Source organism: Neofelis nebulosa, chromosome 3, assembly GCF_028018385.1.
Source record: "Neofelis nebulosa isolate mNeoNeb1 chromosome 3, mNeoNeb1.pri, whole genome shotgun sequence".
Lineage (NCBI taxonomy): Eukaryota > Metazoa > Chordata > Mammalia > Carnivora > Felidae > Neofelis > Neofelis nebulosa.
The window spans coordinates 114,980,182-115,001,221 of NC_080784.1; the positions used below are offsets into that span (position 1 = coordinate 114,980,182).

At 39.9% G+C, this 21,040-nt stretch overlaps 1 protein-coding gene across 3 annotated transcripts in view; it reads left to right on the forward strand.

The window, feature by feature from the left end:
• The first annotated feature begins 1,087 nt into the window (after nt 1-1,087).
• PLA2G12A (phospholipase A2 group XIIA) overlaps nt 1,088-21,040 on the forward strand; it is a 35,778-nt gene continuing 15,825 nt past the window's right edge. Inside the window, exons 1-4 of one of the 3 annotated variants that reach the window (XM_058721675.1) lie at nt 1,088-1,440; nt 11,208-11,284; nt 12,444-12,609; nt 14,693-15,228. In XM_058721675.1, coding sequence (XP_058577658.1) covers nt 1,230-1,440; nt 11,208-11,284; nt 12,444-12,609; nt 14,693-14,811 — 573 coding nt within the window. In that variant the 5' untranslated portion in view covers nt 1,088-1,229 and the 3' untranslated portion in view covers nt 14,812-15,228. Of the gene's footprint in view, nt 1,441-1,942; nt 1,999-11,207; nt 11,285-12,443; nt 12,610-14,692; nt 15,229-21,040 lie in introns of those variants that run through there. The other 2 variants (XM_058721670.1, XM_058721676.1) reach the window with 2 other exon arrangements.

Genomic DNA, 21,040 nt, shown 5'->3' on the forward strand with positions numbered 1-21,040 from the left:
TGCATGGCAGAGTAAGTTCTCAATAAAGAAGGATAGGATTCTTACGAACTCTAAAGTGCACATTTATTATACTTCTGAAGCTTGTGACAAACACAAAACGCCAAGCTAGAATTTATTGGGAATTTTAATGAGAAAATACACACCTAATACTTGCAATATTGCCCTTGATCTTACTGTGAAATTCTTGGAAACTTCTGGGATACTAAGATAATCAGGTATTTATAGCTTTGGCAACCACTGCAATTGTTATTTAAGGATTCTGCATAGCGCAGGGAAAGATACTGAGAAACGTCACGGTAGTTATCAAGTTAGAAAATATGTTGAGTAGGAAAACCATGTTTAAAAGCTTTTTGTTTTTTTAACTGTATCCAAGTATAGAGCACTGTTTCTTCCTTACCAAGAAAGAAAACACTTTTTATTGTCCAACTATTTTCTTCTTCCAGAATTTCTAAAGGAGCTTCTAGCTCAGGCTTGCCAGTCAGGCAGCACCTCCGCCTAGTGCCGACCTGTCTGGCTCACGCTCTCCCAGCCGCAGCCACCGTGGGTCTTAGAAGACCGGGCGAGAACGCGAGGAGGTAGTTCTGGATTCGGTTCCACCTCTCAGGCAGAATCACGATTTCAAACAGAAAACTCAGCTGTACCCCCTCGCCTCTGTAAGGGGCCACAGGAACTCATTTCTTCTACGGTGAACACCCCGAAAAGATGTCCCACGAGACGTGCTGGGGAGGGAACTGCTGGGCTGAACCTGTCCTGGCTGCACCCTACAACCACCCGGGAGGGGGCTTTAAAAAAAAACCCGACGGTCACAGCCACTCGGTACGGATTTAGTCAGCCTCCTTGGGGGATGGTGCCCGACACCGGTATTGAGTTAATACTACACCCTCAAGCAATACTAACCAGAGCCCGGGCGGAGGCGCAAAGTGGGAATTACTACGGCGCGGTGGACACCACAGCAGCCCCGCACTCTCGCTTTCTCCAGCCTCTGACGCACCACGCCCTGGCGCAGGCGCACCGTAGGGACGGCGGACTAGGTCAGCGCGTGCGCAGTGTCTCGCGTCTTGGCGACGGCACCGCCTCCCCGCGGGAGCTCAGTAAAGGCGGCGAGGCCCGCCTCCCAGTTCGGAAGGAGGCGTGGGCATGTAGCCTGCTGGGGACTTAGCAGCTGGGGGCTGGCGCCTCTTCCAAGGCGCCCCGTGGGCTCCGTGGGGGTACTGCCCGGCGCAGCGCTGATGGCCCTGCTCCCGCGGCCCGCGCTCGCTCTCCTGCTACTCCTCGTCCTGCCCGCAGCTCTCAGGTGCCAGGAGCAGGCCCAGACCACCGACTGGAGGGCCACCCTGAAGACCATCCGGAACGGCGTTCACAAAATAGACACGTACCTGAACGCCGCCTTGGACCTCCTGGGAGGCGAGGACGGGCTCTGCCAGTATAAGTGCAGTGACGGTGAGAGGGAGCCCAGGCCCTGCGAGGCCCTCAATTTCAGGGTGTTGCGGGGACGGAGGCAGTGGAAGTGGGAGATGCACACCTTGACGTTGTCCTCTAGCCGTGGAAAATCTTAATCACTGCTAGAATCTTCCCGTTCTTGTGATTGAGCAATCAGGTTAGAAGTTCGCACCACAATTGTTAGGATGTAAGAGGTCACCTGAGGGTATACTCTCCGTTCTGTTTTCATTGTTTTTCCATTACTACCTTTTCTTTCTTATTTTTTTCTTTTGCTATTGCCCAAAGTTGCCTAAGAACTTTGTGACGTACTCGTCATGGAAATGGAGTGGAACCGACTGATTTTAGCTCTGTATTTTAGCGCTGTTAGTCAGCTGAACATGCAGAATATACCGAGAATTTTAATCATGACGTTGTAACTTTCTCAGTAATTGGTTTTAATTTCTTTTTTTTTCCTGCAGAGCTACAGAAAATAAATTACGACCTTTGTACAGACATTTTAGTGTGCTCTGTTCAGAAAGAGTTGTGATAACTCTTGGAGAAATTGTCTATCACGACTTGGTAGGAATTTTCTTTCCTTGGTTATCAGTGGCGCCTCTTCCAATTAGTAATGATTAATACTAATATCATTGTTTTGATTTGCTTTTTCATATTTTTTAACTTTAATTTTGTTTGAATCTGAGAACTTGTTTGGGGCATTTTGGTTAAAATAAACTCTATCTCAGCAGAGATCTTTTCAAGCACTTGCTTTTTTTGAATGTTTAAATATTGTAACAGTTCAGATAAGATAGTAGGGCTTCTCTTTGGAAATTCAAAATGTCAAGATTTTGTTAGGGAGATCATATTTCAAATAAGAGATGAAGTCTGGGCCTAGTTCATTTAATGCTTGGCAGCTCAAAGTAATGGGGACCTCAGTGACTAATGGTAAACCAGTTTGGATGTAGGTGAATTTAAAATAAATCTCTTTAATGTAAAATTGTGATGCCACCTGCTGCCTGTAATTCTCAAAATAATTTCCAGTTTTATGTTAATGGAATTAAAGAATGAGCCATATCTTGTATGCTACGAGGTGCAAAATGTTTCCTTCCAAAATTTACGCCTAAATGTCACCAGTTTGCAGTCAGGAAGGATGTTTTTGTCGTTGTAGAGCTTATTGGGAGGAGTAAGTGAATTATATGAAGATTAAATGGTTGCCTTTCCTGAGTCATATCATAATTTTACTTAGTCATGATACAAATACTTGAGTGCCTGTTAGTTCTCAAGTGTTCTACCAATTGGAGATTCAGCAATAGAGAATACACAGAATTCATCATGCAGCTTACATTCTGGTGGGGAGAGGCAGTCAGTAAACGAAACAACAAGTAAAAAAAGCCAAATATGCAGTATATGTAGGTCTGAAGTAGAACAGTGTTTAGAGAACAATAGTAAAAACAGCAGTGGCTGTGTTGGTAGGCAGTTTACTCATTTAAATAGGTTGTTCAGGGAAGGTCTCACTGATAAGATAATATTTGAGAAGAAATCTGAAAATGGTGAAGGTGACGACACTGTGATTATCTGGAGAAGGAACCCTGTAGGCAGAGAGAAGGGCAGGTGTAAAGGACCTGCGGAGAAAGGCTAGTCAAGGATGACTCGGAAGGTTTTGGCCTGAACCAAGGAAAGGATGTAGTTGCCATTTACTGAGATAGGAAAAGCTTGGAAGGAGCAGTCTTCATTTACTTGTTAGGAATCAAGGGTTCTAGAGTTTATTTACATTTAAAATATCTCTGCATTTGATTGGATACTATTCCTGTTATAAAGATGACTTTAATCTTTCGTATTACTTAACCCTTTTTATCTTCAACAAGCCCCACTAAATTTACCATGTGGAGTTTTGAGCAAGATCTCCGGCACAAAAAAAAAGAAACCACAAATGAACTTGAGAATTTAGGAAATGACATTCTTCAGTGAACATCCTTTTGTGTCTTAGTAAAATGCTGTCTGCTTATAAGACTGTGGTTCCAAGTCACCATGTTGATAATTCCAACATAATGAAAATTGTTCTTTAATTGCTGTTACCTGAGAAGTCTTCCTAGAACACTGTTTCAACCTCTCCTGTATTTTGGAATGCAGGTGACCAAATCAGAACCAAACAGAAACAGACAAATCCCAAAGCTAGGGGAGCATGGTGATTCAGGGGTGTTTAATAGTTGTGGTAAAGAGCTTAAAAAAAAAAAAGACTTAGTAGTAGGGAGAGGGTGGTCAGATTAAAGGACACAGACTTGTTGCATTCAGTTTTCTTTGTTTTATCAAAAGGATTGGCGTTATGGAGACTTGCTCCCTTCTGGCCATCCTCCCTAGTGTGGGAACAAGGCTTTATTGAGATTGAAGTAAAGTTATTTGGGAGAACAAATTAGAGAGTTGCTATTTGTTTTTTAATTTTTTTTCTCCCTGACAGAAAAGATTTGAGGAAGAAAACTTTCTGATTTCTTCTGAAAAATATAAAACAAAATTGGCTTGTAAAATGTTTTAGAATTACAAATAAGTAAATTTATTCAGTGATTTATGTTTTAACAGGATCCCTTTGACTGTTGTGCAAAGGATAAAAAGGGTCCAGGAAGGTGGGAAGCAAGAATGGAGGCAGGGTGACAAGTGCAGGAATTCAGACAAAAGACGATGGTGGTTTTGTACAGGTTTGTAGCAATAAAGATAGTGAGAAATGGTTGGATTTTTGGATACATTTTAAAGGAAGAGCCCAAAGGATTTGCTGATGGCTCAGAAGGGAGGTGTGAATAGAATAAAAAATGAATCCAAAGTTTTTGGCCTGGATAACTGGAAGGATGGGGTTACCATTAACTGTAATAGGGCAGACGTGGAAAAAAGTTTTTAGGTCATTAGGAAAAATAATAATATATATGTGTACTTTTGAGGATGATTCAGTAGAGAGTGAAAACACTGATAACGGGAGAGAGGAAGGAGACCTATTCGTATCATATCCTTAGGTAAGTGACAGGAGTGGGTTCCAATATATAAATAGATTGGCCAAGAGCACAGAGGACATTTTTCTCTTAATAGGAACAAAGGTAGACGATATGGGCGCAGATGATGATTAGGTGGATAGATGGCCAGGTTCTCTTTTGATTGCCTCGGTTTTTCTCCATGAGGTAGGAATCAAGATCATCATAGCTGAGAGAGAAGATGGGAATAGAAGTGTTGGAGATTTGAGGAAAATAGGAGAGTGAATGGACTAGAAAAATAAAGTAGCACAAGGACCTTCTGCAGATTAGTAATCACGAATTAAAATCTCAAGTGTTTGGGAAAACAGGTTTGAATTTCTACGCTGCGTTTCCTATAGAGCGCAGTGGTGAGATCGTTGCCCCAACAGCCTTCCCTTTCTTTCTTTTTTTTTTTTTAAATTAATTAATTATTTTTTAATTTACATCCAAGTTATCATATAGTGCAACAGTGATTTCAGAAGTAGATTCCTTAATGCCCCATATCCAATTAGCCCATCCCCCTTCCCACAACCACTCCAGCAATCCTCTGTTTGTTCTCTATATTTAAGAGTCTCTTTTTTTTTTTTTAATTTGTTTACATTTATTTATTTTTGAGACACAGAGTGAGACAAAGTGAGAGTGGGGGAGGAGCAGAGGGAGAGGGAGACACAGGATCGGAAGCAGGCTCCGGGCTCTTAGCTGTCAGCACAGAGCCCGACGCGGGGCTCGAACCCACAGACCATGAGATAATGACCTGAGCCTAAGTCAGACGTTCAACTGACTGAGCCACCCAGGCACCCCATATATTTAACATATATTAACATATATGTTAAATATATATATATATATATATATATATAATTATGTATTAATATAATATAAATATATTATTAAAACCCTCCCTGTTTTTATAATTTATATTTTTTTATAATTTTTAAATTATTTTTTATAATTTTTATAATTATTTTTGCTTCCCTTCCCTTATGTTCATCTGTTTGGTATCTTAAATTCATCATATGAATGAAGTCATATGATATTTGTCTTTCTCTGACTAATTTCACTTAGCATAATACCCTCCAGTTCCATCCACGTAGTTGCAGATGGCAGGATTTCATTCTTTTTGATTGTCAAGTAATATTACATTGTATGTATGTGTGTGTGTATATATATATATATATACATATATACATATATATATATACGTGTATATATATATATGTATATATATATATATACACACACACATACACACACATACACACACATACACCACATCTTATTTATCCATTCATCTGTCGATGGACATTTGGGCTCTTTCCATACTCTGGCTATTGTTGATATCACTACTATAAACATTGGGGTGCCTCTGCCCCTTCAGAACAGCACACCCTTGGATAAATACCTGGTAGTGCAATTGCTGGGTCATACAGTAGTTCTATTTTTAATTTTTTGAGGAATCTCCACACTGTTTTCCAGAGTGACTGCACCAGTTTGCATTCCCACCAGCAGTGCAAAAGAGATCCTCTTTCTCCACATCCTCACCAGCATCTGTTATTGCTTGAGTTGTTAATTTTAGCTGTTCTGACTGGTGTGAGGTGGTACCTCATGGTGGTTTTGATTTGTATTTCCCTGATGATGAGTGATGTTGAGCATTTCTTTCATGTGTCTGTTAACCATCTGGATGTCTTCTTTGGAGAAGTTTCTATTCTGTCTTATGCCTATTTCTTCATGGATTATATGTTTTTTTGGGTTGTTGAATTTGATGAATTCTTTATAGATTGTGGATACTAACCCTTTATCTGATACATCATTTGCAAATATCTTCTCCCATTCTGTCAGTTGCCTTTTAGTTTTGCTGATTGTTTCTTTCACCCTGCAGAAATATCTTGATTAGGTCCCAAATAGTTCACTTTTGCTCTGGAGACGTGTTGAGTAAGAAATTGCTGCGGCCAACGTCAAAGAAGTTTTTGCCTGCTTTCTCCTCGAGGATTTTGATGGCTCCCTGTCTTACATTTAGGTCTTTCATCCATTTTGAGTTTATTTTTGTGTATGGTGTAAGAAAGTGGTCCAGGTTCCTTCTTCTGCATGTCGCTGTCCAGTTTTCCCAGCACCACTTGCTGAAGAGACTATCTTTATTCCGTTGGATATTCTTTCCTGCTTTGTCAAAGATTAGTTGGCCATACATTTGTGGGTCCATTTCTGGGGTCTCTATTCTGTTCCATTGATTTGTGTGTCTGTTTTTGTGCCAATACCGTAATGATTACAGCTTTGTAATAGATCTTGAAGTCTGGGATTGTGATGCCTCTAGCTTTGGTTTTTGTTTTTGTTTTTGTTTTCCAGCATTGCTTTGCCTATTTGGGGCCTTTTATGGTTCCATATAAATTTTAGGATTGTTTGTTCTAGCTCTATGAAGAAAGCTCGTGTAATTTTGATAGGGATTGCAACAGCCTTCCCTTTATGACAAGTCATCTGCTTCAGTGGCTTTCAGGAAGTTGGAAGGAAATTGGTCTATTTGGAAGTATTTACATCAAGTTTTTAAAAAATATGTAGAAAAGATCTATCATAACCTCAGTCCAGGCAAATCTTTAGATTTTTTCTGTCCACACAGATGATAAAACAAAGCATCAAGAGAGAAACATTTCTGGGGCACTTGGGTGGCTTCGTCGGTTAAGCATCTGATTCTAGATTTCAGCTCAGGTCATGATCTCATGGTTTGTGAGTTCAAGCCCCGTGTGGGGCTCTGTGCTGGCAGTGCAGAGCCTGCTTGGATTTTCTCTCTCCCTCTCTACCCCTCCTCTGCTTGCTCTCTCTCTCTCTCAAAACTAATAAACTTAAAAAAAAATGAGCAGGGAGCTTGATATGGGGCTTGATCTCATGACCCGGAGATTATGACCTGAGCTATGAGGTGGACACTTAACCGACTGAGCCACCCAGGTGCCCCTGAACAGTTGGTTGTTAAAACCCCTGACAGAGAGCATCATGATGAAGCTTCAAGGAAATAGAATGGCTTCCCCAAGAATATGATGCTGAGCTAGCCTCCATCCACTCAGTGAAACGAGTTCTCATGTGGTAGGACAAAGAAAACCATAGATCAAATGGCTAGTTTCTCATGATACTCTCATGAGAAATGTAGGTTGGAGAAAACTTGATTTAGATGAAGTCACAACTGGTTGAGTAGTCTACCCAAAGGTTGGGTTAATGACTTCATGGCTGCTTATAGAGAGGGCTTATCTATGACAGGGTGTAGCAGACCTCTGCCCTGGTTAATATCTGTGTCTCATATCTGTGAATATCTGGGAGCAGCAACACTGGGTAGACAGCTCTAAATTTAAAATGTGTTGAACAGGGGCACCTGGCTGGCTCAGTCGGTTAAGTGTCCCACTCTTGGTTTCGGCTCAGGACATGATCTCATGGTTTGTGAGTTTAAGCCCCACATTGGGCTCTGTGCTGACAGTGCAGAGCCTGCTTGGGATTCCCTGTCTCTCCCGCTCTCTCTGTCTCTCTCAAAAAATAAAATAAAAATAAACTTTAAAAAAATGTGCTGAACAGTCCTGAAAAATGATCTAACAAGAGATTCACGATCTAATACTTAGACTCAAAATTTAAACTGTAGAAGTGCTAAGTGTCTAGCAGGAGATATTAAAAAGTTCATTTTAGAAAGAACTGGTTGTTTTTTCCTACTGTCTGATGTATCTTACAACTGAGACACAGCTAAAATATATGCTAACTATCTTAGGCTGTATTAATACATCATCATACCTAGTAGTGTTTAGTTTGAGATGGCACATTTTAAAGACATGTGACAAACTAGAAGTGATCAGTCTTTGGAGGTTGATTAACGGTCACCAAACTAAAAGGAGACTGAAGGATAAGCAGCAGTACCAGTTTATTTATAAGGATAATTAGAACTGCCATGGGGATTTGCCTTCAAGTCATCTCATTGATTGATTGATTCATTCATTCATTCATCAACAAATATTTACTGAGAACCTAACCATATAGTAGGCACTGTTCTAGGCTTTGGAGGTACAAAACAAAACTCTTGCCCTAAAAGGAGTTAATATTTTAGTATGGGGAGGGACAGATAATAAGTAGATTAATGATATAGTATGTTTAAAGGATATGCATGCTACAAATGGTATGGTCACAGAAGGCCTTGCTGAGAAAGTGAAGGAATAACTGTAGATATGAGGAGAAAGAGCGTCCTCATAGAACAGCAGGGTCAATGGCATGAAGGCCGGAGTAGACCTGGAGTGTGTGTGGAACCACAGAGAGGTCAGAGGTGATGGAATGAAGTGTGGAAGAAAGGGAGAGGAGAGAGAATAGTAAGGAGATGAGGTCAGAGAAGTCAGGGTGTGTGTGTAGCCGACTATACAGAATTTATAGGCATTGAAAGGATTTTAGCTTTTATTCTGAATAAGATGAGAACCCCTTGGGTTTGAGCAGAGGAAAGACTTGATCTAACATTTTAATAGGATCACTCAGGTTCAGTGTTGAGAATAGACTATAGTTGGAGATGGGGTGGGGTGGGGAGAGCAAAGTAGGGAGACATTAGGAGGTTATGGCAGTAATCCATGGTGGCTTAAAGCAGGATGGTAGCAGTGGAGGTGGTAAGGAGTGATCAGATTCTGAATATTTTTTTTTTAATGTTTTTATTTTGAGACAGAGACAGAGTATGAGCAGGGGAGGGGCAGAGAGAGGGGGAGACACAGAATCTGAAGTGGGCTCCAGGAGCTGAGCTGTCAGCACAGAGCCCGACGCAGGGCTTGAACTCACAGAGTGTGAGATCATGGCCTGAGCTGAAGTCAGACGCTTAACCGACTGAGCCACCCAGGCGCCCCGGATTCTCAATATTTTGAAGGTAGAGTCAAACAGGACATGCTGTTGGCATGGATGTGGGACATAAGAAAATGAGAGAGTCAGAAATGGCTAAGGTTTTTTTCCTGAGCACCAGGAAGGTTGGAGTCTTCTACTTGACAAGAGGGAACTGTGGATGGAGCAGGTTTGGGGATGAATGTCAGGAAGTACATTTTGAGTTTGAGGTGCCCATTAAGACTTCCAAGTGGTTAGTATATCCTCCCTCTGTGGGCCCTTTCAGGGGATAGCCAAATCATTAATAGTTTTCTTAAGAATGAAAGACTAAAAGTAGGAGTTGAAGGATCACAGTGACTCGTCCCTGATAGCGTGAGGTGTGTTCCTTCATTTTCCAAGGGCCCAGAAACAACCATCCTTCTTGGACAGTGCTGGAGAAACAAGACCAACGTCTGTCATTGGCCTCCTGGTTCCTCGATCGGTCATAACCGTTCTTTTTGTACATACTGTTCTTCAGACTGAGTGGAGCAGGCTAAGCTAAAGCTTTATATCTTCATGAGCTTATACTCTCTTCAGGCTCTACTTCTTTGTCACCTCAGTCGAGCATGTGAGTCTTAGCAACTCAAACCATTTTTAGATCCTTACTTTGAGGGAGTTATTTATTTTGATGGCTGATTACTGGAAGGGTTGCTTTTTTCCCCCTCCCTTTACTTTTGGAGGGTAAACTTATCTTTATTTAAGTCTTCTAGTAATAAATATTAGTTGAATGAAAGTTGGTGGATACTTTGTGTCTCTTAAGTAAGCAATTATGGGGAAGTGTTTGGAATAACTGGGGATGTTTTGCTTTTAGAATTAAAGATAAATGGTAGTCCCAAATGTTGGAAGGATTATGATATAAGATAAACAATCGGCTTGTTTCGTGTTTCCCAGGTGGTAGAGGATTGTTTATAGGTAGAATTTACAGGAAACAGGAAAGAATTTAACAGTTAGTGCTATTCCACAATGGGATAGGCTGTTTCTTGACACTGTAGAAGGATTGTGAGAAACCTTCAAGAGAAAGTTAGGTGACTGTTGGGTATATTGGAATCATTTCTATATTACATGCGAGATATTTCTGATATATTTTGCAGCATTTAAGATTGCTGTGGTGAAGTCATCTTTCTCCTTGTTACTGATCCATTGTGCTGTTAGGGAGAATATAAATGTAGTAATATGGTTCACCAAGCAGTCTTTATTCCTGATCTTTGTCCTTAGCTGGAAAAGGGGTATATTTGTGAAATGGTTGGCTGGAGTGCAGGCTAGAATGTGTGGTCCTGTAATGTCTTATGATGGCATTAAGGTAATTAAATGTTCATTGGATGACCTCATCTTCCTCAGCTTCAAGCTCTGTGAGTAAACTAGTTAGTTAATGGTTATTGAGGTTTGTGTGCAGTGGAGTATTAACTGAAGTTTGGGAGTGTACCGTTCTTGCCCTATAAAGTTTTAACCAAAAAATGTAAGTGTTAGAATATACAGGGAAACAGGGTGGATTTATCTGTCATATATATGGGCCCAATCTGGCAAGTAACCTCTGAAATTTCCTGAAGTCCACAGTAAGCTTTTGTATGGTTAGGCTTAGAATAAAGGCAGTCACTTATGTCAATATCTAAATATTAAATATTTCCAGGGCACCTGGGTGGCTCAGTTGGTTAAGTGTCCAGCTTTGGCTTAGGTCATGATCATGAATTCGTGAGTTTGTGAGTTTGAGCCCCACGTCAGGCTCTGCGCCAACAGCTCAGAGCTTGGAGCCTGCTTTGGATTCTGTACCTCCCTCTCTCTCTGCCCCTCCCCTGCTTGCACTCTGTCTCTCAAAAAAATGAGTAAACATTGAAAAAAAATTTAAATGTTAAATATTTCCAAGGCTAGCATAGCACATCATAGACCTTTTTGCATATGTATTTTCTATCATATTTGAAAATTAATTATGATACCATTTCTATTTTATAGGATCTAAGCCTTTCCCACGTTATGGGTATAAACCCTCCCCGCCTAATGGATGTGGCTCTCCACTGTTTGGTGTTCACGTAAATATTATTATTTTCTTATTTGACAAGTTTTATGACCGGTAGGCTATGCAAGTACTCTTAATAACGCAAGACTGTCAGTGTGTTCTCAGGTTCACAAATAATTTTGCTTATTGTAATGGTAATTAGATTTATTATATTCTTTTATAGCTAAAACATTTAATAAATTCTGATAAAATTAAATGGACTAAAATTCATGTTTTATTTTTTAATCTTGTAGATGTTAATTCTGTTGAAATGATATTTCCTTGTGTCACACACATAGTTTAAAAGTTTAGAGTATAGAAGGAGCGCCTGGGTGGTGCAGTCAGTTGGGCACCCGACTTTAGCTCAGGTCATGATCTCATGGTTCGTGAGCCCGAGCCCCATGTCGGGCTTTGTGCTGACAGCTCAGAGGCTGGAGCCTGCTTCGGATTCTGTGTCTCCCTCTCTCTCTGCGCCTCCCTCACTCACACTCTGTCCCTCTCTCTCTCAAAGATTAAAAAAACATTTTTTTTTAAAGTTTGGAGTATAGAAGGAATGCTTCTTAGGATGAAAAAGTATAAATAAAGCCTATTTATACTCTATTAAAACTAGGTGAAGTGGGATAGCTTTTGTGGGAAAACATGACTGATTCCTAGACAAGATTTTTGCACGTAGTTATTTAAATCAGTTAAAGATAAGTTACAGATTCGAAGGAACAGTATCTTTAGGGAGTGGATTAACACTGAAAGATTGAACCATGATAACATAAAATATGAGTCGTAGGAGCTTAAAAGTTTTCAGTGATATTTTATATAAAGAACATTTTATAGGGGGAGAGGTACAAAATACTTTGGAATATCCCTAAATCAATCTTAGGTCTTGGCTTGACCTTTCTGTTTTTAAAACTTTGTTTGGTGTTTTGGACAACTGGAAGTTACGTTTGTTATCAGCAGATAACTGTGAATATTGCAAAATAGGAAGTTTGAGGCATGGCTGAGAGGGAGAGAACATGGGTGGGTGCGGGTGAGTAATGGGGAGATGTAGAAATAACACGGAAAATATTTGTAGACGGAAATGGATTTTGGAAATTATGCAGCAGTCATTGTCCTTGATTTCTAAGTCTATTTGAGTGCAGTGCTTCGGCAGAGGAGTTTTGAATTTCATCAACAATAATCCATCCAAATGCCTCTTTCAGCTCAATATTGGCATCCCTTCCCTGACAAAGTGCTGCAACCAGCACGACAGGTGCTACGAGACCTGTGGCAAAAGCAAGAATGACTGTGATGAGGAATTCCAGTATTGCCTCTCTAAGATCTGCCGGAACGTGCAGAAGACACTCGGGCTGGCTCAGCATGTTCAGGGTAAGGATGTGTGTTACCTTATCTATCGTGACACAGCCCCTTCAGTTTTTTGGGATGAGGAGTCATTGGTTTTGTCATCTCAAATGAGTTATAGTCGTGGAAGCAAAAAGTGTTAAGAAACCTTGGGAGTGGGGTGTACGAGGCAGAGAAGAATTCATCCAAGGTCTGTGTCCAGTAGTATATCTGTAATTCTCTAGAGCCTAAAGTTTGAAACCCTGGATCCAGTGATTTTAAGAGTATAACACATTGTATTTGGAGTGGGAAGTTCTAGAAGATTTGAGCCTTAACTCTGTCCCTTCATATGTATCTCTGTTAGGAGGGTCCCCAAAACCAACCCCAGGTTTGCTAGGAGGACTGACAAGATTCAGCATATAGTCGTACTCACAGTGAAGGGACACAAAGCAAAACCAGCAAAGAGTAAAGGTGCTTCAGTGTTCTCATTTATAAAATAACATGAATACCCACCTCACAGAGTCATCATAAGTATAAAATGAAATATCAGTGGAAATACAAGTCACTGTACAAATACTAGAAGTTACAAAATCTCTTCACTGTCCAGCCGAATTATTTACCATACGTTGAAATCAGAAGAGAAGGGGCAGGACAGGAAACTAACTTTTAAGAAGCACTTTTCGTAAGATACCATGCTAGATCTCTTAGATAGATTTTCCTCAATGTCCACAAAACCCAAACAAGTAGGTAGTGTTATACCCATTTTTCAAGGAAGGAAACAGGTTCGGAAAGAAGTAACTTGTCCCAAGTTGCATACTTCCAATTCTAAACTTGCATTCTGGCTGCTACAGTATTCCCCAGACAGTGTCCTGTTGTAGGTCTGATTCTGAATTCCTAGTAATAACTGTCAAGAAAGAAATCTCTGCTCCAGGTGCAGCTTGAACTTCCAGCCTCTGAATGCCCTTGCATGCTTTCGGCTAAGGTAACCTAGTTGTATGGCTGAAGCATGCATGGATGTATTTCCTGTCTTCTGATCTAAGGACCTACGAGTGTGGCCAAATGATGCAGCCAATTTCCCTGCAATGCCCTATTTAATAATTATAGCCTTGACACTTCTGTGGTAGTTGTGTTCCTTAATGACATAGCCTTTTGGAGAACTTTGAGAATGTCAAGATTTTGCAATGAATAGTTTCTTCCTTAACATGAGTATTTGAAATTGGAAGATTGGACAATTAAAAGCCACTCTGTGCTAGGTCTCTGTAAGTGGAGTGTGTTAGGATAATCTAACCTGGCTGCTCTAGGCCTCTGAGAATAAGAAAAGTAAGTCTACTTTTTTTTTTTAAGTTTATTTATTTATTTTGAGAGAGAGTGAGCGCATGGGAGGATCAGAGAGAGAGGGAGAGACAGAGAATCCCAAGCAGGCTCTGCCCTGTTAGGCTCCAACACAGGGCTCAAATTTATGAGCGGTGAGATCATGACCTGAGCCGAAATTAAGAGTCGGATGCTTAACCGACTGAGCCACCCAAGCACCCCATATTACCTTTTTTTTTCCCTAAAAAAAAATTTTAAACTCTGCCAGAGGAAAAACATTTTTGATTCCTATGTTTCCCTTCCCAAGCCAAATTTGGATAATGAGAAAGAGAGAGAGAAAGACTGGGGTCCATTTACCTTAAGCATCTTAAATGATGTGTGATCAGTTCTTAGAAGTCATTGGCCATAATTAAATGTTTTGAGGTTTCTCTGTTTTTAACCTTTATTTCTTCTACACCTAAAAATCTTTTATTGAAATGCAAACTTGAGTGTTCCAAGGCATCTTTAATCGTGGTATTTTTCAGATAAAGGAAAATTAACAGTGATGAACTAATCAGTACCATTCAGAGAGACTTGTTTGCCGAGTACGTAAAAAACTGAACATTTGCGAGCAAACAAAGCAGATACATGCTAAAGGTGCTGACCCCGACAGTCTGTATGTAGGTGCTCTGGCTGGCGAGGGTGAGGGTGAGGGTGACATAACATATGTTAAGTGCCCACCAAGGGTGTGCTTGACATCATGCCGTAACGTGTAATGTATGTGAGGAGAGAGCAGTGCTTTGTGGTTGCCTTGTGGTCACGGTGCTTTCTTACTTCACAGCGTGTGAAACAGCAGTGGAGCTCTTGTTTGATAGTGTTATACATTTAGGCTGCAAACCATACCTGGACAGCCAACGAGCCGCATGTAGGTGCCGCTACGAAGAAAAAAGTGATCTTTAAAGAAGATGCTGACAGGCGGTGACAGCAGAAGGGGACAGAAGAATCTAACCTTTGACAAAGAAATAACGTTTTACAGCATAAAGCTGCCTTACTTTTGTGAAAGGATTATTTTAAGATTTATTTTGACATTCAAACTAAAGCAAAAAGTGGGGGAGGTGATCTTCCTGGACATTGCTGCTTTAGTGTGCCAAGTTGTCTTGACCGATCTCAGAAAAAGGTGTGTGTTAAGGGGAGAATATTTTAAAAGAAGCAGTCTGTAACTCAGTTTTCACCACTGTGTTTACCAAAACAATGAAGTCACATGTAAAATGGATTACAATGTGTGTTTAGCATTATCTTATTTGAAAATACGGGGAAATCTTCACTTAGAAATATATGTTTATTACAAAATTTTAACTATACATTTTATGCTTGGAAGGATCTGACTTTATTTTTCTCTATTTTAATTAACACATGATATGCTGTTTTCTTGTAGCCCATTGAACATATGAATAAGTCTCACTTCTATTATTTTATTTTAATATAATTTATTGTCAAATTGGCTAACATACAGTGTGTAAAGTGTGCTCTTGGTTTTTGGGGTAGATTCCCGTGGTTCATCACTTAACATACAATACCCAGTGCTCATCCCAAGTGCCCTCCTCAATGCCCATCACTATTTCCCCCTCTCCCCCACCTCCCCCATCCACCCTCAGTTTGTTCTCTGTATTTAAGAGTCTCTTATGGTTTGCCTCCCTCCCTCTCGGTAACTATTTTTGCCCCCTTCCCTTCCCCCATGGTCTTCTGTTAAGTTTCTCAAGATCCACATATGAGAAGTCTCACTTCTATTAGTGACAAGACTGGTTACAAGGACAAGGTTTCCATGTCTCTTTTTCTTGTAAAATTGGTGGCCTCTTGGGGAGCAAAACCAGGATAACTAAGTATTATGTAATGTGCCTAGAAGGTGACATAAACAAAATTCAGATGCCCAGCCACTCCCATTTTATGAACTATTCATATGAGAAATACCATATTTTGCTATAACCTTTGGCTAAATGGAAGAAAAACGAATTTAATGAGACAAATGAAAAGGTGCTTCACATACACATTAGAGCATTATATGCTGCCCTGCTTTGGTGTTTATTCCTTAGCACTTGGTCCTCATAGTAGATTCAGGTGTATTTTTAAGACGGTAACCTTTTCCTAATAGCAGTCTTATTACTAAACATTGTTTTTGAAAAAAAAATTTTAAGTCTTTAACTGTGGAGTCAAAACAGATGGTAAAGCAAGATACAAAGAGCTATCTTTTGTAGATTTCTTATTTACATTGAAAATTATTAGCAGATGTTTAAAAGCAAATCCCAGACCCTCAACTACCTCTGAAAATGTCTGTGTGTGTTGAAAGCTTTCTACCCTTTGGAAAGCCCAGCTGTATTCCTGTATGCCTCTTTGCTTACCACCGGCTGTTGACTCTCCCTAGCCTACGATCCCAAGCCATATATAACTTTTGGGTAACCTATGGTCAGAGTTATTAAGATGAACTGCTTGGAATGTCAGAGAAGGCAGCTCCAGGAGAAGTGGTTCTTTTTAAGTCATTACAGGCAGAAGTGGGCAGAAAGAATAGTATGTTCTAGAGAAAGGGCCACATTCCTAACTTTGGATATATATCATCGCTGGGAACCTGATAACTTCCCAAACCGAGCTGGTGGAGCTATTCTGCTAAGAGATGTGTTCTCTATGAGACAGGGCAAGTGTATCCCTTGTGACTAATGGAGCAAACTGGGGTCTAACTTAAATGTTTGGAACCCTTAATTGATACTTTCCAGACTTTTTAAAAAGCAGCAATTTTATAAGCTCTCTATCAATATTTACTATTGAAATACTTGACCAGGTAACTTTTAAACTTATAATAAATTGATGGGTTTTCTTGGCAGCATTGGTTTCTCAAGAGGACAGACTCAGAATTCTATAAAATATTTAATTTATGGTCATAAATTATACACAAAGATCAGTAGAAACTATTTTTACATGTTAAGATTTTGATCTCGGAATAATTTTAAGATTTACAGAAAAGTTGCTAAAATAATCTAGACTTGCTCTGTACTCCTTACCCCTAACATTTTACATAACCATGAAACATTTGTTAAGAAATCAACTCTAGACTTCATTTGGATTGCATTGGTTTTTCCACTAATGTCATTTTTATTTTCCATGATCCAGTTTAAGATACCACATTGCATTTAGTCATCATGTCTGATAAACCTCTGGTCTGTGACGGTTCCCTCAGGCTTGTTTTTCATAATCTTGATGGTTTTGAGGAGTACTGGTCAGTATTTTGCAGAATGCCCCTCAATTTGAGCTTGTCTGATGTTTCCCTCATAATTGCACTGGGGTTATGGATATTTAGGAAGAAAACCACAAAGGTGAAGAAGGGTTCTTCTCATCAAATCATATCAGTAATTGAATGTTATCAACTTGATGGTATGTTAACTCTGGACACTTCTTATTTTTTTCTTTCCATACTTCTGTTCTTTGGAAGTCAGCCCCCAGGTCAGTCTATGGTGAGTCTATGATGAGTGGGCAAGATTCTGTTCCACCTTCTGGAAGGGGGAGTATCTTTATGTGGTACTTGGAATTTTTCTGTAAGAAAAATTTGTCTCCTCCCACCTCAATTATTATTATTTTTTTACATTTATTTATTTTTGAGGGAGAGAGAGACAGAGCATGAGCAGGGAAGGGGCAGAGAGAGAAGGAGACACAGAATCCGAAGCAGCCTCCAGGCTCTGAGCAAGCGGTCAGCACAGAGCCTGACACAGGGCTCAAACCCACAAACTGTGAGATCATGACCTGAGCCCAAGTCGGACTCTCAACCAACTGAGCCACCCAGGCGCCCCGCCCCCCCACCTCAATTCTTTATATCAGTATGGACTCCTGTATATTTCCTTTAGACTTTGGGTAATGTTTACTTTGTTGCTCAAGTTGTTCCAGCTTGGCTCTTAGGAGTTATGTCTGGTTGGCTCCTCTGTCTCTTTGATATATCCCCATCCTTTTGACTTTTGAACACTTCCATACTTCCTGGCAAGAATGTGGGAAAGTTGATCTGGGCCCAACCTGTGTATTTCTAGCACTAGAATCTGCCTTTTCTCCAAAGAGCACCAGTCCCTTTTATTGGGGAATGGTTTGCAGTGGAACTTAGAAACCAGTATTTGGGTACTGGATTTGCTCATTGCTACTAGAGGATCCATTCTGCTAGATCCTCCCAGCAAACAGAGCTAGGAAATATGTATGTATATTAACCCATGTACATGTACGTCTCTATAATGATTTCTGTGTGTGCATATATATTAAGCTGAACATGAGTTCTTACTAATGTCTTCCCTTGAATTATGTACCACAGGGCATGTATTTAGATTTTAAGAATGGCATTTTCCCTATCCATAGAATAGATTCATAAACAAAAACAAAAAGAAAACCCCAAGACTAGCTTTCCGCAGTTCTCTGCAAGAAACCTAAGACTGATATTTTTGAATAAAACTATATTGCCTTTAAATACCACCTATTGGGGCGCCTGGGTGGCGCAGTCGGTTAAGCGTCCGACTTCAGCCAGGTCACGATCTCGCGGTCCGTGAGTTTGAGCCCCGCGTCAGGCTCTGGGCTGATGGCTCGGAGCCTGGAGCCTGTTTCCGATTCTGTGTCTCCCTCTCTCTCTGCCCCTCCCCCATTCATGCTCTGTCTCTCTCTGTCCCAAAAATAAAAATAAATAAATAAATAAATAAATAAATAAATAAATAAATAAAATAAATACCACCTATGTCTTTAAAATCTTTTGATGCACTTCTTCCAGGGACAGATATGGCTGTATTCATTTCATAGGTGGAAAAACTGAGGCACAGAGAAGCTCTAAAGAAGAAAGAATTGTAATAATGAGGACAAAAGTAAGTTAAACACATCTGGAACAGGCATTCCTTCTGTGAACCCATAGACTATACTAGTAATATTAATTAAAATGTTGTCTTATTAACTTTATAACTAATTCTCCCTAAAATGAAAAAGTGGTATTTCTATCAGTATGTATAGAAGTACAAGATTGTCGGGAAATCAAAATGTACATTATTTTATCCTGTACATAATGATAACATCTAACAAAGTGAAGACCATGGAGTCTATCAAAACAACTGTTTAGGAAGCTGGCTTCAGTAAATTTGGGGTAGAGTGAAACCTATTAGGTAAGATCTTCCCACATGTATCTCATTGCATTATTCAAATTCACAGATATTACTCATAATGTATTCATTCAGGTCTTGTGTAATATATAACTCAGGACTGGTTAAAGTGATTGAATAGCCCCCTTCGTTTGCAGTTTTTCTTCACTGCTTCACCTTACAAAACCAGCCATCTGCTCAAGTCATAAAGCAGGAATGAGTCAGTGTAACCAGTATACAAAAATGATTAATAAAAATAACAAACTAGTGTCTCTTTGCAATAGTGATATATACAAGCAATAGTGATGTCAGGCTTTTCTGCCTCAGGTTTATAGGTTTCCAAGAACATTTTTCAAAGGTTCCCTGCAGACAACTTTACAAACATTTTTTGTTGGCTTTCAGCTTAGTATAGAAATCACGATTATAGGAATCTAATATATCTGTGATTTATATAGGGAAAATCAAGTTTAGTGGGGTAAGTTGAAAAAAAAAATGACCAAAATTTGAGAATTATCTCTGAATTTTATTCCATATACTTCATTTCTAGCATAGGTGACAATTGGCTAAGACCTTTCAGTAAGTTCTATGAAAGTGACACTTAAGCCATCCTGTCAGTTAACTTTCATCTTTAATGCATCTTAATTATTTTAATAATATGGATTTGTTTTCAGTTCTTTTTCTTCTTTGAGAAGGTGGCATTGGTAGGATTCTAATTAGTCTAATTAGTCAGTGGTTTTCAAACATGAGCGAGAAGCAGAATCATCGGATTCTGGCATTAAAACATGTGCTGGACCCCACTCCAGGCTCTCCTATTCGAGAGATCTGATTCTGTAGGTCCCAGGAGTTTGCATTTCTAGTAAGTTCCCTGATGTCAATACTGCTGCTTCAGAGACCATGGTGTGATCTCTCAAAATGTACTGAAAGCTTACTGTGAGCCAGGTACTATTCTAGGAGTTTGACAGTTACTATCTCCAAAACTTGAGTAAGCTTGGTTCCCATTTTACAGATGAGAATTTGAAGCTGAGAGAGGTTAAATCGTTACTTATGCAATGTCTTACAGCTAAGAAAATGGTGGAGCCAGGGTTAGAGTCCAGGCAGCCTGTTTTCCAATCCTAGGCACTCATTTTATTGGGATAGCTATTGCTTTAAAAGGCTAAAATTACATATTTAGAATTCTGAAATAAGTATCCCAAAATGCTTTGTGTCTTAAGATAGACAAAATCTTACTTTAAAACATAACCACATACATATGCTATAAAAAGCAATACAATATTCTGAGATAAGATACTTACGGGGAAAAAATAAAACATTCCTTTTATCTTCACCTTTCAGATAAGTGGAAAGTCAGCCAACTGGGTTTCCACATCTATGGGGGGGAGTGTTTTCAGGACTCAGGCTGAGGAGACCCTGAAAATTGGGCAAAAGGACAGGAAGTTCTGGTGGTCAGATAACACATTCAAACTGGATAAAGTCCAGAGTGCAAATGCTGAAACCCTGGATCTCATTCAATGGATAAATATTTACTGAGCACCTCCTACATGCTAAGCAACTGTTTCCTCTAATGGGGAAACCAAAAGAAGGCCAATCTTGCTTTCAGTGAGCTAAAGATGGTGGTAACAAAAATAGTTTGAGCTCTTCACAAGCCAGGCACTGTTTTAAGTAGTCATGATGAAGGAGCATAAGGCAGGTTGAGGGCAAAATACAAGCTAGCACCCCCACCCCCAGATGGGATATGTGTGATATTCCTCAGACACTCTTGGATGCCCAAGAACAGAGGAAAGGAAAGAAAAATGGTTAACTGGTAGAAATCACAGTCATATAGGACATGGGTCTCCAGTTTACAAATATCTTAGTAAATTGGAAGAAAAAGGCAATTTCCTTTATGATTTTATTTTATATTTGAGAGAGTGTGAGTGGGAAAGGGGCAGAGAGAGACCGAGAGGCAGAATCCAAAGCAGCCTCCAGGCTCTGAGCTGCCAGCACAGCCCAATGCAGGGCTCGAACTCACGTACCTCCAGATCATGACCTGAGCGGAAATTGGATGCTTA